This window comes from Elephas maximus, chromosome 2, assembly GCF_024166365.1.
Source record: "Elephas maximus indicus isolate mEleMax1 chromosome 2, mEleMax1 primary haplotype, whole genome shotgun sequence".
In the NCBI taxonomy this organism is placed as follows: domain Eukaryota; kingdom Metazoa; phylum Chordata; class Mammalia; order Proboscidea; family Elephantidae; genus Elephas; species Elephas maximus.
This window is the reverse complement of record NC_064820.1, coordinates 88,601,351-88,626,353: the sequence shown is the minus strand read 5'-3', so window position 1 is coordinate 88,626,353 and position 25,003 is coordinate 88,601,351. Positions and strand designations below refer to the sequence as shown.

Genomic DNA, 25,003 nt, shown 5'->3' with positions numbered 1-25,003 from the left:
GAATGGTTTTCACCAAAATTTTACTTGCATGTGATATTAATGCTATTGTTGAATAATTTCTGCATTCAGTTTGATCACTTTTCTTGGGAATAGGCATAAATATGGATCTCTTCCAATTGGCTGGCCAGGTAGCTGTCTTCCAAATTTCTTGGCATAGAAGAGCGAGCACTTTTAGTGCTGCATCATCCATTTGCTGAAACATCTCAATTGGTATTCTGTGATTTCTTGGAGGCTTGTTTTTGCCAGTGCCTTCAGTGCAGCTTGAACTTCTTCCTTCATTATCATTGGTTCCTGATCATATTGCTACCTCCTGAAAAGGCTGAATGTCAACCAATTATTTTTGGTATAGTGACTCTGTGTATTGGAATTATTGCCAATTAGTAATTCATCTCATTTAAATGCATATTTAATTTCCATATAAATTACTTCGATAATTCCTCATCGAAAAAATATGTGCATTTGTCAACTACCAGGCTAGTTCCCAATCCCTTTAAAAAAAAAAATCATAACACATGAATTTAAAAATCAAAATAACAGATAATTTGCCTAAGGAATATTATTAATATAAATAACCAGTGCCAGAACTACATTATCAAAAGTAACTTAACATTTCTGTATTAGGAATGCAAACTAAACAGAATAAATGGTATCACTCATTCTAAAATCATGCTAAAATCAATAGTTTGGTTCCACCAAAGCTTTAGGATTTTGTTGTAACCAAACTTCTGATCAGCAAACTAGACAAGGCTGGGAACGAGGGTTGGCTGGTACATAGTATTATTGTGAACAGATTGACGATATGAATTCACTCTTAATAAGTGATTTCTCAACAAACTCTGAGAATGCTATAATTTCATTCAATATTCAAGAACTAAGAAGCACACTGCATTCATCCGCAACCTATTTTAATGTCAATCCTTCCCTATAGCATTATGATGGTACTATGACTTAAAGAGCCCTAGTCGCACAGTGGTTAAAGCAATGGGCTGCTAACCGAAAGGTCGGCATTTGAAACCACCAGAGACTCTGAGGGAGAAAGATGTGGCAGTCTGCTTCCATAGAGATTTACAGCCTTGTGAAGCCCTACCGGGTCGCTGTGAGTTGGAATCGACCCGACAGCAGTGAGTTCGGTTTTGGGTATGACGTACATAAGGATCTCTAATAGCACAAATGGTTAAACGCTCTGCAGCTAACCAAAAGGTTGGTGGACTTGCTGACCCCCCCCATCTGAAGAACTGGACAGAAATTATTAAGTGGGAACATTTAGTGGAGGAAAGACATGGGATTCAAGCTTAGTGACACTAAAAGCAAGCCCACATATAACAAGATCGGACCACAACTAGTTCCAGGATCATGTCCGTGGCAAAGCTCACACCAGATAAAACTATAAATAACACTATACAGGAAAGGCATAATGATGCTTCATCCTTTCAATTGGGACTAGGATAAAAGAGCAGTAATGCTCAGTTTAATTGGCAACCTAGGACTGAGGTAACTAGAACCTTGGACAAAAGGATAAGTTTTTTTTTTTTTTTTTAAGAACTAAAAAGGGAAAAACTAAAAAAAAAAAAGCACTGAATATTCAAGGTAAAATATTTATTGATGGGAAAAAATCTAGAATAACATGTTTAAAAACAGTAATAAAAATTAGAGCAAAAATAAGGCAGTTTTATGCAGAGATAACATCCAAAATAATACATTACATGAAAACACAAAGTAAAACAAGAGATATACATATATGAACATATGGTACTTGGAAAGAGTGCAGTAATCCTCCCATTTACAATCAGATCTGGCCAAATTTACTACTGCATTCAGGTCAAGGTTGTTCAGCTAAAGGAAATCTGAATATAGAGTTCAGAGGACAAAGAACGCTAAAAAGAACTAGGAAAAAAAAAGTGGTAAAGAGATTTAATAAGCCTGTAAGTCCTTAAGAAGATGGTGAACAGCTGTTCCTCATCCTTTCTGATGACAGAACAAGAGGAAATGGCCTTCAACTCCACCATGAAGGATTCAGATTACCAATAGATGGAAGGAAGAGTTTTCTAACTGTGACTGTTCTTAAACACTGTAATGGGCCACCAAGGGGAGTTGAAGATCTCCTGAGGTCTTTAAAAACTGGACTGAATTCATCTGGACATAACGTGATCCTAGCTTAAAGGCAGTTAGCTGAAGTAGGAGAGCTTTCAAGGTCTCTTCTACTCTAATGATTCCCTAAGTGTCAACCCAATTCAATCTGCTGAAAACTGCCTCCAGTTATGGGTTTAATTACTATAACTCAGAATAAGCCAGAAAGTTTTTAACTTTATGTCTGAGGGCCAACAAAGACCTATTCAGCAATATGGAAAATGAGAGTTGTTATTTGAAACCAAATAGGAAAAAACAGTGAAATAAATATAGCCCATCATCTAAGCATTCACAAGCACATCTTCTAATGTTTCCTCTTTATCTAAATTATATAAAATCAAGTTAATCCAGTAATGTTACTTATTCAAAATGAGCAAAGACCCCAATTAAGAGAAACCAAACAATAATAGCACATATAAATGTTAAAAGTCTGCACATTAAAGCTTGCTCTTTTTTACTCATACTTTAATTCCTCATGCCTCACTCAAATCTTGTTTATTCCCCATGTCATGCCAAATGAAAATAGCTTTATAGTTTGCTTTAGTAGTGATACAAACTTAAATACCAAAATATATGCAAAAACCATCCCCAAAAAGTAAAGGCAAATTCAATCCACAATTCCAGGCCTACGCTATTAACATTTAATTTTCTCCTTCTAGTGTTTATATATTTTTTTTTTAGTCTTTATATAACCATAAGTTTCCCCCCAAGATGGAATACTATTCATAGTTTCGGTAATTCGCATTTCTCCTCTTAATATATCATAAGCATTTTCCATGTTAATAACCATATGTGTACTTGATTGTTTTTGCTTATATATTTTATTGCATATTAAACACATTTCAGGCTGATCTATGATAGCTTCTAGAGGAATTCCCAGCCCCTACTTTGTGGCTCTCTGCCGCCTCCCTCCCTGTACATGTATACACAGTCTGGGACAGTGGTGGGGAAGAAATGATTGGATCATGGATGGACACTGACACAGAGTAATCAGAGGCTGCCCAGCAAACTGAACTGTGGCCAGGCATAACATCATGTCTCCAAGGCTAAAGAGTATTTCCTGTGCCCCTTGTTATCTGACTCAGTACACTCATGTCCTGTTTCTAATCTCTCTGAAGACTTGGACTTGATCAGAACTGCTGCCTTATGGAAGCTGGATCTGTAAGCCCTTTGCTCATTTTTTTCCAGTACATTAAGGCTTTAACAAGGGGACACTAAAAAAAAGTACTGCTTGGCCATGATGAGCACACATTTACAGCTCCTTAAAATGGCCATTTCTTCTCTGACAAAAGACAAAATGAAATTTGGGAAATAGATAAAGCTACTAATCTAACATCTGGTATACAATCAAAAGCCTAGAATTCTCTGTGGAATAGACTCCTCTCTCTATTCTGAGGGCCACTCCAGTGACCCACATCTTCAGTTTGTGAAGATGTCTGAACCAGTAACTCAAATAAACGGTTGAAGCGTAGTAAGTAAAGGCAGGTGACAGGGTACACAGCTGTGCTTTTGATCAAATAGGAAATATTTTAGCACAATAAGACAAAAGCACTTTCTGGATAGTTCGGAAATAGCAAATCAAGCATCTATGGACCACATGTTACATGAACCCGTCAGACAGTTTTACAGCATGGGGGAGCATTTGTCTCCACTGCCTCACATCTTCGTTTCCTCCCTGCTGCTTGCCATTTCATGGCTGTGGTGTTGAATACTGATGAGACAATACCCCTTTCAACCTCTGGCAGATAATTTAAAGCAATTTGTTCAAGTACCAAGCATCCAGTATGAATTTTTGCAGGCAATTTGTACATCAAATTTCCTATCATCCTGAGGGTATTTTGAGTTTTAAATATAATGGCTTATCACAACCACAGTACATCTCCTTTAATTTAATTTATTTCATATATAAAATAGAACAACACATCCAAACTACAGATATAGGGGAAAAAAATGCTTTCTAACTAAAAAATTTGATATTATTTCATACTAACAAGAATAAAACAGAAATTAAAGAAAAAATCATTTCTAGGTTTTTTTTTTTTTGGTCTCATCATTTTTATATAATTGGAGATAAAAATCAAATCAGAGTTAAAAGAGAATATGACAAATACTTTCTTAATAAAATAACTGAGAGTTGAATACAGCCAAATGTTAGGAATCTAATTTTATACGTCTTACATTATAGGGGAAACCCTGGTGGCGTAGTGATTAAGTGCTAAGGCTGCTAATCAAGAGGTCAGCAGTTCAAATCCACCAGGCGCTCCTTGGAAACTCTATCGGGCAGCTCTACTCCGTCCTATAGGGTCGCTATGAGTCGGAATCGACTTGACAGCAGTGGGTTTTTTTGGTTTTTGCATTATAGGCAGTCCCCACATTATGAGTTCCTTTCCTAAGTCTATCTTAAAGGTACGGTTCGAATCTGACATCAGTTACTCAAACGTTTGTCTTAGTATATACTAAAGAGTGTACCTTTCTATGCCTAAAAAACATTAAACATTTTCAGACACATTAAAACATCTTTGACATAATAATACAGTAATAACGATAAAAATGTTTTGATGAGCATTGAAAAGCAGTGCCTGTCTGTTACGATGAACCATTGAATGTACATTGAATTTTTAATGTAATAGGCTTTATGGGGGTTAATTTGCAACCATGGTTGTATGTAAGTTAGACAGTCATAACCCAGGAACTGCCTGAAATTAATAATGATATTATCACCTTTATTATTTATTATTATTATTTCATAGATACCAAATCTATAAAAAATAATTACTTCTACACAGTTACCCTCATTTTCCCATACAGATGTAGACAGTGTTAAAACTTGTCATTATTTTGCATGTATCCCGTCATATACTTAACTACCCATTTGCCATCAAGTTGTTTTGGACTCACAGCAACCTTATGGACAGAGTAGAACTCGCCCCATAGGATTTCCAAGGCTATAAATCTTTATGGAAGCAGACTGCCACATTTTTCTCTCACAGAGCGACTGGTGAGTTTGAAACCTCAGACCTTTCAGTTGGCAGCTGAGCGCTTTAACTGTTACACCACCAGGACTCCTCATATACTTACTAGTGTCCACATAAAACAATCTCAGTAAATGTCCTAAAAATATCCGAAATAGGAAGAATGTACTTACTCTTTACAGCTATTGATTTCAATGAAAGATAAAAATATCTACTGGATGTACTAAATGTAATAATAATTATCATTATCACTATTATATTTCATGTAATTATTTCAAGTTCTAATACATGTATGTTCAAACATACACATACTACACTATACTATATATTATATTCTATTAATTATATTATATGATATGCATTATATCATATCATACCATACTATATATCATAAATATCTCTGTAGAGATATAAATGCTCAAACATATATTTATTTCCTTAAAAATCTTCTACATATAGTTATACAAGCTACACACTGGACTAATCCATATCGTGATATAGCTGAGAAAACTCATAATTGAGAAGCTAAGTGACTCTCTTCTTCAGCATTTAAAAAATAAGAAGCAATGCCAGGAGAATAAAACACTTCCAAATATCTTATCTGGTAGTAATTACTTCATCTTTTAAGAAAATTTGGAAGTATGAATTTTCAATCAATTGGGAAAAATAATTCTGTACTAGGAGCCAAAACACACATTATATAACTATCATTAAAACAAAATTGAAAATAAAGAATTGACTTTGCTTATTTCACATCTTTTTCTGATTCATAATTAATCCTTTCACTAGAGCTGAATTAAACCTTATAAACAGCCACTACCTAAATTTTGATTAATGGGCTATGATTCTCAATATCCAGTTACTCCTTATTGCAAGTAAGTTTGCTAGTGTCACCAAATGCTAATGTCTTAAAAATATTAATGCACTTCTATAAGGTGTAATAACCAAACCTACTGCCACTGAGTCGATTCAGATTCATAGTGACCCTACAGGATAGTGTAGAACTACCCTATAGGGTTTCCAAGAAGCACCTGGTGGATTCAAACTCCGACCTTTTGGTTAGCAGCTGTAGCTTTTAACCATTATGCCACCAGGGTTTCCATAATGTGTAACAGTGACCAATAATTTGGTTTAATTACATTAAATAAAGGTATAACTAATGACAGTTTATTTTAAATATACTCTAGTCTACCTGCATTATAAATTTATAAATTATAAATTTAAAGCTACAATGACAGAAAGAGAACTCAATGTTTTTAAAATACAATCACGCTGTCCACACACCGTCTTTGAACATCATTCCAATCTCTCAGAAGCCTTTCATTTTCTTTCTGCAGGTGCTGGTTTTTGGCTTGGTTTTCTGCAATGGTGTCCAGGCAGTCACAAATAAGTTCTCTAATGACCTCAGCTGGGCTTGAAACTTTCTCTAGTTTGAAAGAACCAAGCCTGAACTAGGACGAAAAGAAAACAAGATTAGTTTTGAGACCATATCAAGATTGAGCAGCCCAGGTTTAAATTATACACAATCTCTTCTGAAGGAAAAGAGAAGTGTTAGATTCTTACACTTCCTGCATTCTTGCTAAGTTTATCATACAGATCAACATGTAACCTAAGAATAATCTTTAAAGCAGGTAAGTCACTCTACTACCCCCTAGCAAAGAAGAAAGCAACATAAATGCCATATAAGAATATTACCATCTTTTCGCTGTAATCTGATTTTAAGTAACTCTGTTCAGCATAATAAAAGAAATTATACATGATTTTTAACTCTAAAACCAAACCAAACGGGTTGCCATCAAGTCAATTAGGACTAATAACAACCCTACAGGACAGAGTAGAACTGCCCCATTGAGTTTCTGAGGTGCACCTGGTGGATTTGAACTGCTGATCTTTTGGTTAGCAGCTGTAGCACTTAACCACTATACCACCAGGGTTTCCTTTTTAACACTAGTTTTTCAATACAGAGAATAAAACAGAATAATCAATGGCAGCTAACAATAACCTCTTTCTAAAGAAAGATAAAAATTTTGGTAGTAACTAAGAGAAAGGATTCTAGGATTGATAAGGCTGGGAGCACTACCTAGTCATTAATTACTTTATCTAAAGCCAAAAATTTATTATCATAAGTTACAAATAATAATGTTAAATGTCAAGTTTGAGTACTTTTGCAAAAAGGTAAGATAAATATCTTCCTCTATTAGGGAACATTTGTAAATAAAATCATATAATATAGTTTTAGTTATAGTTATGGGGTTCTGAAAGGAACACAGGTATCCACCATTTGGCAGAGAAGACACAGAAACTATTGTTGTTGCTGTTAATTGTTGTAGATGCCCACTCACGAAAACTCCATTTGTGAAAACAGAACTGCTCAATAGGGTTTTTGAGGCTGTGACTTTTTGGAAATAGATAGCCAGGTCTGTCTTCTGAGGTGCCTTTGGGTGGGTTTGAACTGCCAACCTTTCATTTAGTAGACCAGCACTTAACTGTTTGTGCTACCCGGGGACTCATACAGAAATGATTTAAAAAAACCAAAAACCCAAACCCATCGAATCAATTCCGACTCCTAGTGACCTTATAGGACAGAGTAGAACTGCCCCCTAGGGTTTCCAAGGAGCTGCTAGTAGATGCGAACTGCTGACCTTTTGGTTAGCGGCCAAATGCTTAACCGCTGCGGCATCAGGGCTACACAGAAATAACTAGCAGTAATGATTATCATTATCCTTAATATTAGAATTACTATAATAAATGATAAAATTATAAGAATAGTAATTATTATTATACAGCTACTACATCTTGAGGGTGAATTATAACTCAAACAGAGCACAAATATAAGCTGATCTAATCTCCACCAAAAAAATGTTATATCCCCTTTACAGATTAGTAAACTGAGGTTCAAAGGAGTTATTCAAAGCACTGAAGGGGTAAAGTCAAGATTCTACTCTGCTATACTGTTAATACAGTTTGCTGAGATGAGCGAGTATCCTAACTAGGGAAAAATCAAGTTCAAAACCCATACATAATTCTAGAGAATGATGCTAATGGCACTGAGTGACAAAATTAAATTGAGAGTAAAACTAAGGGTTACTTTGTTTTTCCTCCTAGATTTCTATTATGCCGTAATATCTAATAGGAAGATTTCCAAAATGTCTTGCTTATTTAGAAATGGTAAATTCAAAGAAAGCACTTCCATAAATAACTACATTACGTATGGATTGAGAAACACTTAGCAGTGGTTGATAATCCTGAGACAAATCTCTTTTAGTCAATTTACCAATAAAACTGAAAGCCACTAAAGTAGACATACAGTATTTGCTTTTTGAGTGGCATTTTACAAATCATTTCAGTTAATTCCTATAATTTAGAATCATTTGGGTGGCTAACCCCATAGAGTAAATTTCTCTGGATGAATTATGCTTGCTAACATACATCAAATCTTTAAATTAAAAAAAAAAAAAAAACCCGTTGCCATGGAGTTGATTCTGACTCATACTGACCCTAAAGGACAGAGTAGAATTGCCCCATAGGGTTTCTAAGAAGCTCCTGGTGGATTCACACTGCTGATCTTTGGGTTAGCAGTCATAGCTCTTAACCACTATGCCGCCAGGTTTTCCCCCAAAAAAGAAAAAAAAATAGGTACACTATTTCTTAATTAACATTACAGAAACATGCCAAAAGGCTTAAATACTGACCGCTCAAAACTGTGAAACATTTATTTATACTCACTTAAAATGTAAAGGAAAACAATGGATATTTATATTCTCGGATATTATGGATACATTTGGAGGATTAAATACCACTTTTTTTCTTCTAGCCCCACAGAAATTGCACATATATTTTTGTATGTGTATTTTTTTTTTTAAACCAAAGCAGGTTATAATGTCTGTTTCATCTTTGAATTTGTCTTATCTTACCTCTTCCTGTTTCTAAACAAAAGAACTAGATCAAGAAAAAAATTCCTTTATTTCAATGAGTATCCCTAGTTACATTAAAAAAATAGTTACATTAGGTTAACGTATATAACTTAATTAAACCATTTGAGCAATGTTAAAGGAAAAAAAAAAACTTTGAAAAATTCTAAAAGCATTTTAGTTGAAATGTTTTCAGACAATTTTGTCAGATCTGTCTTATTTATTGCTCTTAAACTCATAATCAAATGGCCAAAAGTATTTGCAGTTGTGTTTCTAACAATGAGGCATGATTCCATTTAAAAAGTATATTAGTTTAAAGAAGAAAGTTTTATCTATGTAAGGAAGACATAATTGAAAGTAACTTTTAGCATTTACCTTCTGAAGCTCCTCTGAGTGTTAACATACAAAAAAGTTAAAGAAAGGGTCAGCTAGATAATTCTCTGAGTCAATACAGTGCAGGAGAAAAAATGTTATTATTTTATTTTATTTTGGACATCTGACTACATTATCAGCAAAACATCAACCCACGAAGTGATCTCCTTTTCTCTCATTATCACAATCATCAGGCATCTTTGTCTAAGATGGTCTTTTTCAGGAACAAAAGAGTTTTTCCTTACTTGAAAGTTTCAACAATGGCAAACGGATAAAGGAATTCATGCCACACACTGATCCTGAATAAAATAATCATTAAAATACAAATGCAGAGATAAACAGAACTCTAGCCCTCAACACTTATATCTCAGAGACAGAGGAAGTAAGGACTAATTCTAAATCACTAATAACAAATGGCTTGTTTCAAAATACCATTCAGCTGCATTTATTCACAATTCCAGAAGAAAATTCTTAATTTCTTTTTGGCTAACTAGAAGAAACTTAAAATTCAATTTCTTTTTAAGAGTAGGTAGGTAACTTTCCTTTTTTTTTTTTTAGGTAACTTTCCTTACAGTTTCTATTTTCTAGTGTCTGGTCCTTTAACAGGTGTGAACATTTGTTATTTCAAACAATACCTAAGTAAAAGAACTATCTAGAAACTCAATTCCGGAAAAGGATTTTACTTGAAATATTCAGATTAAAATTATTTTTAAAAATTTTGGAATCCATTAGAGAGTAACTCTGCTAGGCTATTCTACCTGGTTATACTCATAGCTCAGAGCCAGGATGAGAAGTACTACTGTATTTTTATGCAAATAACATACACTTTCTACTTTTGTTTGCCAACTGCAACCCCACCCCCACCCCCGGATTTTCATAAGCACGACTATGCCATTTTTTTTTTTGCTCGTTGCTGTAAAAAAAAAAAAAAGAGTGCACTTATGAAAATACCTTGTGGGGCCGAGCTTGGCAAACGCACATATAAGGTGTACGTTATTTGCATAAAAATATGGTAGTCTGATTATATTCTGCTGTTCCAGCCCGCCCACAATATTACAGGCATCAGAGGCCACATGCCTGTACACATTGGACTTCGTTAAGGGCCTCTTGTCAGGTCTAATAAACTGAGAAGCAGAAAATATTTCTGTGCTCAAATGCCACATCCACCTCATCTTTATAGTTCCCACCAAACAAAATGTGACAACATAGAAAACACCATCTTTAAAAGTCAAACAAAAACTGCACTGTATTTTGCTGATTTATAAATCTTTTACTATAGTTTATTATTTGACATTTAAGGCTATTGGCACAGCTGTTCTTTATTTATTAGTTCTGTTACTTCAAAATAATCTACGGTATAAAACCATGACTTCAAACCATAGGCTACAGTCAGAAACCACAAATGAAAGACACTTTGAAAGTATCTCTCTTCTGTTACAGACTTGGACACAAACAAATTTCTTTTTTAGTCAGTTCTCAAAATCTGTTGGAGAATTTAGAATACAAAGACCTGTGTGAACACCTTATTCAGTCTATAATCTTCTAAGATTTTAAACTATACCTCCATTGTTCTATGTAAAAAAGGTTTAAAGCAATTAACTTTTTAAATGTGAATTACAATCATACCGGGTTGCACAAGCTGGCTTTAAATTTGTGTACCTCTGTCACTCATTTGAGTCTAAGATTAAATGTAAGCCCCTCATGTGAGTCCTCAAAACCCAGGTTAAGTTCTCTTTAACTACTTTAGTATATATTGGCCTCCTGATTCATACTGCTTCAGAGTTAGTCTCTCATTATTTATCACTCAGTTTCACAGGTCTTTTCCTTTCCATTTCATGGGTTTTGAGGTAAGGGCCACGTATTACATTTCTTCCAACAGGCTCCACAGTATCTTTTTTTTTTTTTTTTAATACTTATTGTGCTTTAAGTGAAAGTTTACAAATCAAGTCAGTCTCTCAAAGAAAAACCCATATGCACCTTGCTACACACTCCCAAATACTCTACCCCCTAATAAAACAGCCAGGTCTCTCCCTCTACTCTCTCTTTTCGTGTCCATTTCACCAACTTCTAACCCCCTCTACCCTCTCATCTCCCCTCCAGGCAGGAGATGCCACAATAGTTTCAAGTGTCCGCCTGATCCAAGAAGCTCACTTCTCACCAGCATCCCTCTCCAACCCATTGTCCAATCTAATCCATGTCTGAAGAGTTGGCTTAGGGAATGGTTCCTGTCCTGAGTCAACAGAAGGTCTGGGGGCCATGACCACTGGGGTCCTTCTAGTCTCAGTCAGACCATTAAGTCTGGTCTTATGAGAATTTGGAGTCTCCATCCCACTGCTCTCCTACTCCCTCAGGGGTTCTCTGTTGTGTTCCCTGTCAGGGCAGTCATCAGTTGTGGCCAGGCACCATCTAGTTCTTCTGGTCTCAGGATGATGTAGTCGCTGGTTCACATGGCCCTTACTGTCTCTTGAACTCATAATCGCCTTGTGTCCTTGGTGTTCTTCATTCTCCTTTGATCCAGGTGGGTTGAGACCAACTGATGAATCTTAGATGGCTGATTGCTAGCGTTTAAGACCACAGATGCCACTCTTCAAAGTGGGATGCAGAATGGTTTCTTAATAGATTTTATTATACGAATTGACTTAGATGTCCCCTGAAACCATGGTCCCCAGAACCCTGCCCCTGCTACACTGGCCTTCAAAGCATTCAGTTTATTCAGGAAACTTCTTTGCTTTTGGTTTAGTCTAATTGTGCTGACCTCCCCTGTATTGTGTGCTCTCTTTCCCTTCACCTAAAGTAGTTCCTATCTACTATCTAATTAGTGAATGCCTCTCTCCCACCCTCCCTCCGTCCCCCTTCTCCTAACCACAAAAGAGTGTTTTCTTCTCAGTTTAAACTATTTCTCAAGTTCTTATAATAGTGGTCTTATACAATATTTGTCCTTTTGCAACTGACTGATTTCACTCAGCATAATGCCTTCCAGGTTCCTCCACGTTACGAAATGTTTCACAGATTCCCCACTGTTCTTTATCTATGCGGGGTATTCCATTGTGTGAATACACCATAATTTATGTATACATTCATCTGTTGATGGGCACCTCGGTTGCTTCCATCTATTTCCTATTGTAAACAGTGCTGCAATAAACATGGGTGTGCATATATCTGTTCGTGTAAAGGCTCTAGTTTCTCTAGGATATATTTCCGAGGAGTGGGATTGCTGGATCCTATGGTAGTTCTATTTCTAGCGTTTTAAGGAAGTGCCAAATCGATTTCCAAAGTGGTTGTACCACTTGACATTCCCACCAGCAGTGTATAAGTGTTCCAATCTCATCACAGCCTCTCCAACATTTATTATTTTGTGTTTTTTAGATTAACGCCAGGCTTCGTGGAATGAGATGAAATCTCATTGTAGTTTTGATCTGCATTTCTCTAATGGCTAATGACCGTGAACAATTACTCATGTATCTGTTAGCTACCTGAATGTCTTCTTTAGGGAAGTATCTATTCATATTTTTTGCCCATTTTTTAACTGGTTTATTTGTCTTTTTGCAGTTGAGTTTTTCCAGTACCATGTAGATTTTAGAGATCAGGCGCTGATCAGAAATATCAGGTAGTCTTTTCACTCTTCTGGTGAAGACTTTGGATGAATATAGGTGTTTGATTTTTAGGAGCTCCCAGTTATATAGTTTTTCTTCTACATTTTTAATAATGTTTTGTATACTGTTCACGCCATGTATTAGGGCTCCTAACGTTGTCCCTATTTTTTCTTCCATGATCTTTACCGTTTTAGATTTTATATTTAGGTCTTTGAACCATTTTGAGCTCGTTGTTGTGCATGGAGTGAGGTATGGGTCTTGTTTCATTTTTTTGCAGATAGATATCCAGTTATGCCAGCTCCATTTGTTAAAAAGACTGTCTTTTCCCCCTTTAACTGTTTTTGAGGCCTTTGTCAAATATAATCTGCTCATATGTGGATGGATTTATGTCTGGATTCTCAATTCTGTTTCACTGCTCCATGTATCTGTTGTTATACCAGTACCAGGCTGTTCTGACTACTAAAAAACAGGGTGGTATAAAGGATCTAAAATCAGGTAAGTAAGGCCTCCTACTTTATTCTTCTTTTTCAGGAATGCCTTATTTATCCAGGGCCTCTTTCCCTTCACATATGAAGTTGTTTCTCCATCTCATTAAAGAATGTCGTTGGGATTTGCATCAGAATTCCAAAAAATGTATAAATCGATTTTGGTAGAACAGATATTTTTATACTGTTAAGTTGTCCTATCCACGAGTAAGGTATGTTTTTCCACTTATATAAGTCTCTTTCGTTTTCTTGTAGAAGTGTACTGTAGTATTCATTGTATACGTTTTTTACATCTCTGGTAACATTTATTCCTAAGTATTTTATCTTCTTGGGGGCTACTGTAAATGGCATTGATTTGGTGATTTCCTCTTCGGTGTTCTTTTTCTTGGTGTAGAGGAATTCAACTGATTTTTGTATGTTTATCCTGTATCCCGATACTCTGCAGAACTCTTCTATTAGTTTCAATAGTTTTCGGGAGGATTCCTTAGGGTTTTCTGTGTATAAGATCATGTCATGTGCAAATAGAGATTACTTTTATTTCTTCCTTGCCAATCTGGATACCCTTTATTTTTTCATCTAGCCTGATTGCTCTGGCTAGGACTTCCAGCACAATGTTGAATAAGAGCGGTGATAAAGGCCATCCTTGTCTGGTTCCTGATCTCAGTGGTAATGTTTTCAGGCTCTCTCCATTTAGGGTGATGTTGGCTGTTGGCTTTGTATAAATGCCCTTTATTATGTTGAGGAATTTTCCTTCTATTTCTATTTTGCTGAGAGTTTTTATCATGAACGAGTGTTGAACTTTGTCAAATGCCTTTTCTGCATCAATTGATAAAATCATGTGATTCTTCTCTTTTATTTATGTGGTGGATTATATTAATTGTTTTTCTAATGTTGAACCATCCCTGCATACCTGCTTTGAATCCCACATGGTCATGGTGAATTATTTTTTGATATGTTGTTGAATTCTATTGGCTAGAATTTTGCTGAGGATTTTTGCATCTACATTCATAAGGGATATAGGTCTATAATTTTCTTTTCTTGTGGTGTCTTTACCTGGTTTTGGTATCAGGGATATGGTGGCTTCATAGAATGAGTTTCGTAGTCTTCCGTCCTTTTCTATGCTCTGAAATACCTTTAGTAGCAGTGATGTTAACTATTCTCTGAAAGTTTGGTATAACTCTGCAGTGAAGCCATCCAGACAAGGACTTTTTTTTGTTGGGAGATTTTTGATTATCTTTTCCATCTTTTCTTTTGTTATGGGTCTATTTAGATGTTCTACCTCCGTTTGTGTTAGTTTAGGTAGGTAGTGTGTTTCTAGGAATTCATCCATTTCTTCAAGGTTTTAAAATTAGTTTGAGTACAGTTTTTCATAATAATCTGATATGATTCTTTTAATTTCAGTTGGGTCTGTTGTAATATCGCCCATCTCATTTCTTATTTGGGCTATTTACTTCCTCTCCTGTTTTTCTTTGTCTGTTTGGCCAGTGGTTTATCAATTTTATTGAATTTTTCAAAAAAACCAGCTTTTGGTCTTGTTAATTCTTTCAATTGTTTTTCTGTTTTCTATTTCATTTAGTTCACCTCTAATTTTTCTCATTTCTTCTGGTGACTGTGGGTTTCTTTTGTTGCTTTGTTTCTATTTGTTCAAGTTGTAGGGATAATTCTTTCATTTTGGCCCTTTCTTCTTTTTGTATGTCTGCATTTATTGATATAAATTGACCTCTGAGCACTGCTTTTGCTGTGTCCCAAAGGTTCTGATAGGAAGTGTTTTCATTCTAATTGGATTCTATGAATTTCTTTATTCCATCCTTAATGGCTTCTATAATAGTCTTTTTTGAGCAGGGTATTGTTCAGTTTCCAAGTGTTTGATTTCTTTTCCCTGCTTTTCCTGCTATTGATGTCCACTTTTATGGCCTTATCGTCACAGAAGATGCTTTGTAATATTTCAAATGTTTTGGATTCCGCTAAGGCTTGCTTTATGACCTAATATGTGGTCTATTCTAGAGAATGTTCCATGTGCACTAGAAAAGAAAGTATACTTGGTTGCTGTTCGGTGGAGTGTTCTGTATATGTCTATGAGGTCAAGTTGGTTGATTGTGGCATTTAGATCTTCTGTGTCTTTATTGTGCTTCTTTCTGGATGTCCTGTCCTTCACCGAAAGGGGTGTACTGAAGTCTCCTACTATTATTGTGGAGCTGTCTATCTCACTTTTCATGCTGACAGAGCTTGTTTTATGTATCTTGCACCCCTGTCATTGGGTGCATAAATATTTAATATGGTTTTATCTTCTTGGTGTATTGTCCCTTTAGTCATTATACAGTGTCCTTCTTTATCCTTTATGATAGATTTAACTTTAAACTCTATTTTGAAAGAAATTAGTATTGCCTCTCCTGCTTTGTTTTGATTGTTGTTTCCTTGATATATTTTTTCCATTCTTTGAGTTTTTGTCTGTTTGTGTCTCTAAGTCTAAGGTGTGTCTCTTGTAGGCAGTATATAGGCGGATCATGGTTTTTAATCCATTCTGCCACTCTCTGTCTCTTTATTGGTGCATTTAGTCCATTTACATTCAGGGTAATTATGGATAGGTATGAATTTAGTGCTATCATTTTTATGTCTTTTTTTGTGTGTTGACAGTTTCTTTTTCCCACTTGATTTTATGTGCTGAGTAGATTTTCTTTGTATATTGTCTTTTCCTCATATTTGTTGTTGTTGATTTTGTTTCTGCTGAGTCTGTATTTTTTTCTTGTATTTTATTTTGATGAGTAGGATAGTTTGTCTCCTTTGTGGTTACCTTATTACCCCTTTTTTTCTAAATTTAAAACTAACTTTTATTTCTTTGTATCGCCGTATCTTCCTCTCCATATGGAAGGTGTATGATCATATTTAAAAAAAAAAAAAAAATTTCTTAGTCCCTCTTTATTAATTTAATGCTGTCTTCTTTTATATAATAACATCACTGTTACCCTGTTTTGGGCTTTTTTTTTTTTTAATAATCTTGTTTTGTTTTGTTTTTTTTTTTGATTTCCCTGTCTGGGTTGACTTCTGGTTGCTCTGCCCAGTGTTCTAGTCTTGGGTTGACACCTGATATTATTGGTTTTCTAACCAAAGAACTCCCTTTAGTATTTCTTGTAGTTTCGGGTTGGTTTTTACGAGTTCCCTAAACTTGTGTTTATCTGGAAATGTCTTAATTTCACCTTCATATTTAAGAGACAGTTTTGCTGGATATATGATTCTTACCAGGCAGTTTTTTTTCTTCAATTTTTAAATACGTCATCCCATTGCCTTCTTGCCCGCGTGGTTTCTGCCGAGTAGTCCGAGCTTATTCTTATTGGCTCTCCTTTGTAGGTGACTTTTCGTTTATCCCTCGCTGCTCTTATAATTCTCTCTTTATCTTTGGTTTTGGTAAGTTTGATTATAATATGTCTTGGTGACTTTCTTCTAACATCTACCTTATGTGGAGTTCGGTGGTCATCTTGGATAGATATCTTCTCATCTTTCATGATATCAGGGAAGTTTTCTGCCAACAAATCTTCAACAATTTTCTCTGTATTTTCTATTATCCCTCCCTGTTCTGGTGGTCCAGTCACTAGTAGGTTACTTCTCTTGATAGAGCCCCACATGATTCTTAAGGTTTCTTCATTTTTTTTTAATTCTTTTATCTGATTTTTCTTCAAATATATTAGTGCCAAGTGATTTATCTTCGAGTTCAGAAATTCTAGCTTCTACTTGCTCAATTCTGCTCCTCTGACTTCTTATTGAGTTGTCTAATTCTGTAATTTTGTTGTTAAACTTCTGAATTTCTGATTGCTGTCTCTCTGTGGATTTTTCCAGCTTATGAAACTTTGCATTATGTTCCTGAATAATCTTTCTAATTTCTTCAATTCCTTTATCTGTGTGTTCCTTGGCTTGTTCGGCATATTGCCTCATTTCCTTCCTGATGTCTTGAAGGGTTCTGTATATTAAACTTTTGTATTCTGGCTCTGGTAATTCCAGGAATACACTTTCATCTAGAAGATCCCTGGATTCTTTGTTTTGAGAGCTTGTTGAGGTGATCATGGTCTCGTTATGTAACTTGATACTGGCTGTTGTCTCCAAGCTATCTATGTTATTGTATTAGTTTATTTTTTTGCTTACTATGTTGTAGCTTCTTTCTTCGTTTTGTTTTGATATACCCAAATGGGTTGCCTGAGTGAGCTGGCTTGATTATTTTTGCCTCTGGAGCTCTGGTGTCCTGTCCCCAGCTGGCTAGAGCTGTTATCAGGTATATCAGTCTAGGAGTCCATTCAGTTTTCTTGTATGAATTCAGCTCAGGTTTCTAGGTAGCTAGCTGATCATCAAGTGTGTGATACAGGCTCTGTCCTACAGTCTTAGAGGGGCGGGGTGATTGGCATATATACTGGTATCTGATTGCAGCAGGGGGTCACGCTCGGAAGAAGACAACCTGCACAGTGTCTTAGACAACTTTGGATACATCTTAGGTACTCAGAAAGACTTTCTGATTTATCTATTGGAATGATCCTCATTACTAAGGCAACATAATTATAAAGGGATGAGTACAGAAAAGAATTGGGACAAAGACTCTCTGAAGACAAATTAAGAAATATTTTAGCCATTTAAAGATAGAGAGTTTTTTCTTGATTCGTATAATGTAAACAAAAATGGCATGGTTAAAAATTGCTTAATAGCACTCGGTGCTGTGATAATACATAGGATTGATAATACCTAAACAGATTTTAGTTTTTAAAGAACGTGTAGGTATAAAAAAAAGAAAAAAAAAGAGCCCTGGTTGCACAGTGATTAAGTACTCAGCTGCTAAACAAAAGGACAGAGGTTCAAACCCACCAGCTGCTTCACTGGAGAAAGATAACAGCAGTCAGCTTCGTTAACATTTACAGCCTTGAAAATCCTATGGGGCAGTTCTACTCTGTCCTATGGAATACCTACAGGTCAGACTTGAGCTGATGGAATATTTTTTTCTCTTTAATAGATATAAAGTTATATAGTCAGTATCCAGGTTCTTTGGAGCAGCTGCACGATAAAAGAGAGCATGTAATATTGGTTATGTATATAAAATAAATACTATGAATAATTAGTAACCAATTTCTGGGGAATGGTTTGTGGCCATTCTAAATCTTGCTGGGAAGAGGAGGATTATCAAAATGTAATTCGATATCCTGTTGAAAATCAATAAAAGAGTTTGAGTTTTGATACATTTTCAAAGTAATCTGAGTACCTTTGTAGAATTAATCATTACTTTCTTGAAAACCACAAGGTGACACTATAAGAAAAGAAGAAATGAAAATATCTTGATGTTATCACTAGGCAAATACTGGTGAAACAAAAATCTCAATTTTTTTAGTATTTTCAAATTTATTCATATCAGAAAAGGTTAGCTTTCTCTAGATGTGTACACTAAAAATAGATGAAATTCTAACTATTATAATTTATAACGCTGCATAGTTTTGTATAAGGTGGAGAAATGCATACTTTTATGTACACAGCTGTTGCAACGCACAATCGAAGGATTCTAAGGGTAACATATTTAATGATGCATGAAGCATCAAAAGAAGGTGGAAGGAATATGCAAAGTCACTGTACCAAAAATAACTGGTTGATGTTCCACCATTTCAGGAGGTAGCATATGATCCACAACCCACGGTATTGAAAGAAGTCCAAGCTGGACCGAGGGTGCTGGTGAAAAAGAAGGTGTCTTTGATATCTAGTGCTGCTATAACAGAAAAATCACAAATGGATGGTTTTCACAAACAGAAATATATTCTCTCACAGTCCAGGAGGCTAGAAGTCTGAATTCATGGTGCCAGCTCCAGATGAAGGGTTGCTCTCTCTGTTCTGGAGGAAGGTCCTTGTCATCAATCCTCCCCTGGGTCTAGTGGCTTCTCAGCACAGGGACCCTGGGCCCGTAGGACTTGCTCCCCTCCTGGTTTTTCATTCTTGATGGCATGAGGTCCTCATCCTATCTCCTCTATTCTCTTTTTTATATCTCAAAAGGTACTGACTCAAGATATAACCTAATACTGTAGATTGAGTTCTGCATTATTAACATAACTGTCCTTAATCCTACATCATTAACATCATACTAAAACAAAAAAATAAACCAAACCCATTGCCCCCAACTCAATTCCTACTCAAAGGGACCCTACAGAACAGAGGGTTTCCATGGAATGGCTGGTAGATTCAAACTGTCAGTCTTTGGTTAGCAGACGAGATCTTGAACACTGCACCATTAGGGCTCCGTTAACATCATAGAGGTTAGGATTTAAAACACATAGGATAATCACATGAGATCACAAAATGTTGGACAAAACTCAATGACACAGAACTCCATGAACTGATGAAATGCCACCTGAAATGTTTTCAACAAATACATGCAACACGGGAAGCATTCACTCAGCAATGCCAAGAAATTTGGAAGATAGTTACCAGGCCAACTGACTGGAAGAGATCCATATTTGTGCCTATTCCAAAGAAAGGTGATCCAACAAAATGCAGACATTATCCAACAATATCATTAATATCACACACAAGTAAAATTTTTGCTGAAGGTCATTCAAAAACCTTTTCAGAAGTACATCCACAGGGAACTGCCAGAAATTCAAGCCAGATTTAGAAGAGGACATAGAACGAAGAATATCATTGATAATATGAGATCGATCTTGGCCAAAAGCAGAGACTACCAGAAAGATGTTTACCCATGTTTCATTGACTCTGCAAACGTATTCAACTGTGTGGATCATAACCAATTATGGATAACATCATAAAGAATGGGAATTCCAGAACACTTAATTGTGCTCATGAGGAACCTGTACACAGGCCGAAAGGCACGTGTTCAAAAAGAACAAAGGGATATGGCATGGCTGAAAATCAGGAAAGGTATGTGTTAGGGCTGTATCCTCTTAACATACTTAATCAATCTGTGTGCTGTGCAAATAATCTGAGAAGCTGGACTCTGAAGAAGAACGTGGCATCAAGATTGGCGGAAGACGAGATGGAGCCAAGATAATGGATTAGACAGACGCTTCCAGGAGCCCTCTTTACAACAAAGACCCCAAAAAACAAGTAAAACAAGTGAATTTGTGACAAGCTGGGAACCCTGAGCTTCAAAGGGAAGCTTAGAAAACGAATGGAGGGGCAATGGGAGGAAGAGATCATTCAGAAGCGGAGAGTAGTTAACAGACCTGAATCGTGGGCAGCCCTCAGACCCCATTCCCAGAGCAGTGCTGGCAGGCTGGTACTAGTGTTAGGCCACAGTTTCCTCAGGGAGAAGCAGCCAGCCACACAGCCTACTGACACCTCTGGAGCCTGAGAAGAACAGCACTCTCGGCAAAAGCTAAGTACTTGCGTATATTTTACCGTGCCCCCACCCCCACCCCCAAACCGGCTATAGTGGCTGAATTCCCTAGGCCTGAGATAGGCACTGTTGAGCACCTACAGCCAGCCTCCCAGTCTTGGGGAAGAAAAAAATTTGCAATTGGGGGAAAACATAATTTTCTAGCTCCACTAACTGGGGAGCTCAGGACAGAAGCGGCTCCTGTCCAGGCATAAACCATCTGTGGAATTTAAACACCTTTTCCTTCTGCATGGACCTGTGTGGGCCTATTTCGGGAGAATAGGCCCTTGTTGGCAAACTCCAACCATTTCAGCTCTGGAGTGGAGAGGTGGGTATTTGATGTTTAACATGGCTTTGCCTATTAAACAAGGTCCTCACCTACCCACAACACAGACCTAAGGACTGTTAGCTCCACTCAGGTCACCCAAGCGCCCGCGACAGGGGTCCAGAGATAACTGGTAACTCCCAGTCTTACAAACAAAAACTTTGGGTGCCCATGGACCACCTGCAGAACCCACCCACCTGCACGCTCTAGGGAACAGGGACACGCTTTTCTCAGAAACAATCATGGGTTGGTTCTCAGCACTCTGCCTTGTTCAGAGCGTGACCCCCCTGCTGCAATCAGATACCAGTATATATGCCAGTCACCCCGCCCCTCTAAGACTGTAGGACAGAGCCTGTATCACACACTTGATGATCAGCTACCTGGAAACCTGAGCTGAATTCATACAAGGAAACTGAATGGACTCCTAGACTGATATACCTGATAACAGCTCTAGCCAGCTGGGGACAGGACACCAGAGCTCCAGAGGCAAAAATAATCAAGCCAGCTCACTCAGGCAACCCATTTGGGTATATCAAAACAAAACGAAGAAAGAAGCTACAACATAGTAAGCAAAAAAATAAACTAATACAATAACATAGATAGCTTGGAGACAACAGCCAGTATCAAGTTACATAACGAGACCATGATCACCTCAACAAGCTCTCAAAACAAAGAATCCAGGGATCTTCTAGATGAAAGTGTATTCCTGGAATTACCAGAGCCAGAATACAAAAGTTTAATATACAGAACCCTTCAAGACATCAGGAAGGAAATGAGGCAATATGCCGAACAAGCCAAGGAACACACAGATAAAGGAATTGAAGAAATTAGAAAGATTATTCAGGAACATAATGCAAAGTTTCATAAGCTGGAAAAATCCACAGAGAGACAGCAATCAGAAATTCAGAAGTTTAACAACAAAATTACAGAATTAGACAACTCAATAAGAAGTCAGAGGAGCAGAATTGAGCAAGTAGAAGCTAGAATTTCTGAACTCGAAGATAAATCACTTGGCACTAATGTATTTGAAGAAAAATCAGATAAAAGAATTAAAAAAAATGAAGAAACCTTAAGAATCATGTGGGGCTCTATCAAGAGAAGTAACCTACTAGTGACTGGACCACCAGAACAGGGAGGGATAATAGAAAATACAGAGAAAATTGTTGAAGATTTGTTGGCAGAAAACTTCCCTGATATCATGAAAGATGAGAAGATATCTATCCAAGATGATCACCGAACTCCACATAAGGTAGATGTTAGAAGAAAGTCACCAAGACATATTACAATCAAACTTGCCAAAACCAAAGATAAAGAGAGAATTATAAGAGCAGCGAGGGATAAACGAAAAGTCACCTACAAAGGAGAGCCAATAAGAATAAGCTCGGACTACTCGGCAGAAACCACGCAGGCAAGAAGGCAATGGGATGACGTATTTAAAAATTGAAGGAAAAAAACTGCCTGGTAAGAATCATATATCCAGCAAAACTGTCTCTTAAATATGAAGGTGAAATTAAGACATTTCCAGATAAACACAAGTTTAAGGAACTCATAAAAACCAACCCGAAACTACAAGAAATACTAAAGGGAGTTCTTTGGTTAGAAAACCAATAATATCAGGTGTCAACCCAAGACTAGAACACTGGGCAGAGCAACCAGAAGTCAACCCAGACAGGGAAATCAAAAAAAAAAACAAAACAAAACAAGATTATTAAAAAAAAAAAAGCCCAAAACAGGGTAACAGTGATGTTATTATATAAAAGAAGACAGCATTAAATTAATAAAGAGGGACTAAGAAATTTTTTTTTTTTTTAAATATGATCATACACCTTCCATATGGAGAGGAAGATACGGCGATACAAAGAAATAAAAGTTAGTTTTAAATTTAGAAAAAAAGGGGTAAGTAATAAGGTAACCACAAAGGAGACAAACTATCCTACTCATCAAAATAAAATACAAGAAAAAAATACAGACTCAGCAGAAACAAAATCAACAACAACAAATATGAGGAAAAGACAATATACAAAGAAAATCTACTCAGCACATAAAATCAAGTGGGAAAAAGAAACTGTCAACACACAAAAAAAGACATAAAAATGACAGCACTAAATTCATACCTATCCATAATTACCCTGAATGTAAATGGACTAAATGCACCAATAAAGAGACAGAGAGTGGCAGAATGGATTAAAAACCAAGATCCGTCTATATACTGCCTACAAGAGACACACCTTAGACTTAGAGATACAAACAAAAAAAACTCAAAGGATGGAAAAAAACATATCAAGGAAACAACAATCACAAAACAGCAGGAGTGGCAATATTAATTTCTGACAAAATAGACTTTAAATCCATCATAAAGGATAAGGAAGGACACTATATAATGGTTAAAGGAACAATACACCAAGAAGATATAACCATATTAAATATTTATGCACCCAATGACAGGGCTGCAAGATACATAAAACAAACGCTATCAGCATTGAAAAGTGAGATAGTGCCACAAAAATACTAGGAGACTTCAACACACCACTTTCAGTGAAGGACAGGACATCCAGAAAGAAGCTCAATAAAGACACAGGTCTAAATGCCACAATCAACCAACTTGACCTCATAGACATATACAGAACACTCCACCGAACAGCAACCAAGTATACTTTCTTTTCTAGTGCACATGGAACATTCTCTAGAATAGACCACACATTAGGTCATAAAGCAATCCTTATCAGAACAGAAAACACAACAATATTACAAAGCACCTTCTCTGACCATAAGGCCATAAAAGTAGAAATCAGTAACAGGAAAAGCAGGGAAAAGAGATCAAACACTTGGAAACTGAACAATACCCCGCTCAAAAAAGACTAGATTATATCCATCCACATATGAAAAAAATATATATATATATGAGCAGCTGATATTTGACAAAGGACCAGTGTCAGTTAACTGGGGAAAAGATAGTGTTTTGAACAAATGGTGCTGGCATAACTGGATAGCCATTTGCAAAAAAAATGAAACAGGACCCATACCTCACACCATGCACAAAAACTAACTCGAAGTGGATCAAAGACCTAAACATAAAGACTAAAACAGTAAAGATCAAGGAAGAAATAATAAGGACAACGTTAGAAGCCCTAAAGAAGGTATAAATAGAATAAAAAACATTATTAAAAATGATGAAGAGAAACCAGATAACTGGGACCTCCTAAAAATCAAATACCTATGCTCATTTAAGACTTCACCAAAAGAGTAAAAAGACCACCTACACACTGGGAAAAAATTTTCAGCTATGACATCTCCGACCAGCACCTGATCTCTAAAATCTAAAACTCTAAAACTCAACCACAAAAAGACAAACAACTCAATTAAGAATTGGGCAAAGGACATGAACACACACTTCACTAAAGAAGATATTCAGGTACCTAACAGATACATAAGAAAATGCTCTCGATCATTAACAATTAGAAAAATGGAAATTAAAAGTACGATAAGATTCCATCTCACTCCAACAAGGCTGGCATTAACCCAAAACACACAAAATAATAAATGTTGGAGAGGGTGTGGAGAGATTAGAACTCTTATACACTGCTGGTGGGAATGTAAAATGGTACAACCACTTTGGAAATCTATCTGGAGTTTCCTCAAAAAGTTAGAAATAGAACTACCACACAAGCCAGAAATCCCACTCCTCGGAATATACCCTAGAGAAATAAGACCCTTTACACGAACAGATATATGCACACCCATGTTTATTGCAGCTCTGTTTACAATAGCAGAAAGCTGGAAGCAACCAAGGTGTCCATCAATGGATGAATGGATAAATAAATCATGGTATATTCACACAATGGAATACTACGCATTGATAAAGAACAGTGA

General features: G+C 36.3%; 1 protein-coding gene across 5 annotated transcripts in view; it reads right to left on the bottom strand.

The window, feature by feature from the left end:
- Window positions 1-25,003, bottom strand: part of XRCC4 (X-ray repair cross complementing 4) — a 321,890-nt gene that overhangs the window by 191,143 nt on the left and 105,744 nt on the right. For 4 of the 5 annotated variants that reach the window (XM_049867100.1, XM_049867091.1, XM_049867107.1 and 1 more), the window contains 2 exons: window positions 18,694-18,738; window positions 6,384-6,550 (listed from right to left, as the gene is read on the bottom strand). In XM_049867100.1, the coding sequence (XP_049723057.1) occupies window positions 6,384-6,550; window positions 18,694-18,738 (212 nt within the window). The remainder of the gene's footprint in view (window positions 1-6,383; window positions 6,551-18,693; window positions 18,739-25,003) is intronic. The other variant, XM_049867097.1, reaches the window with a different exon arrangement.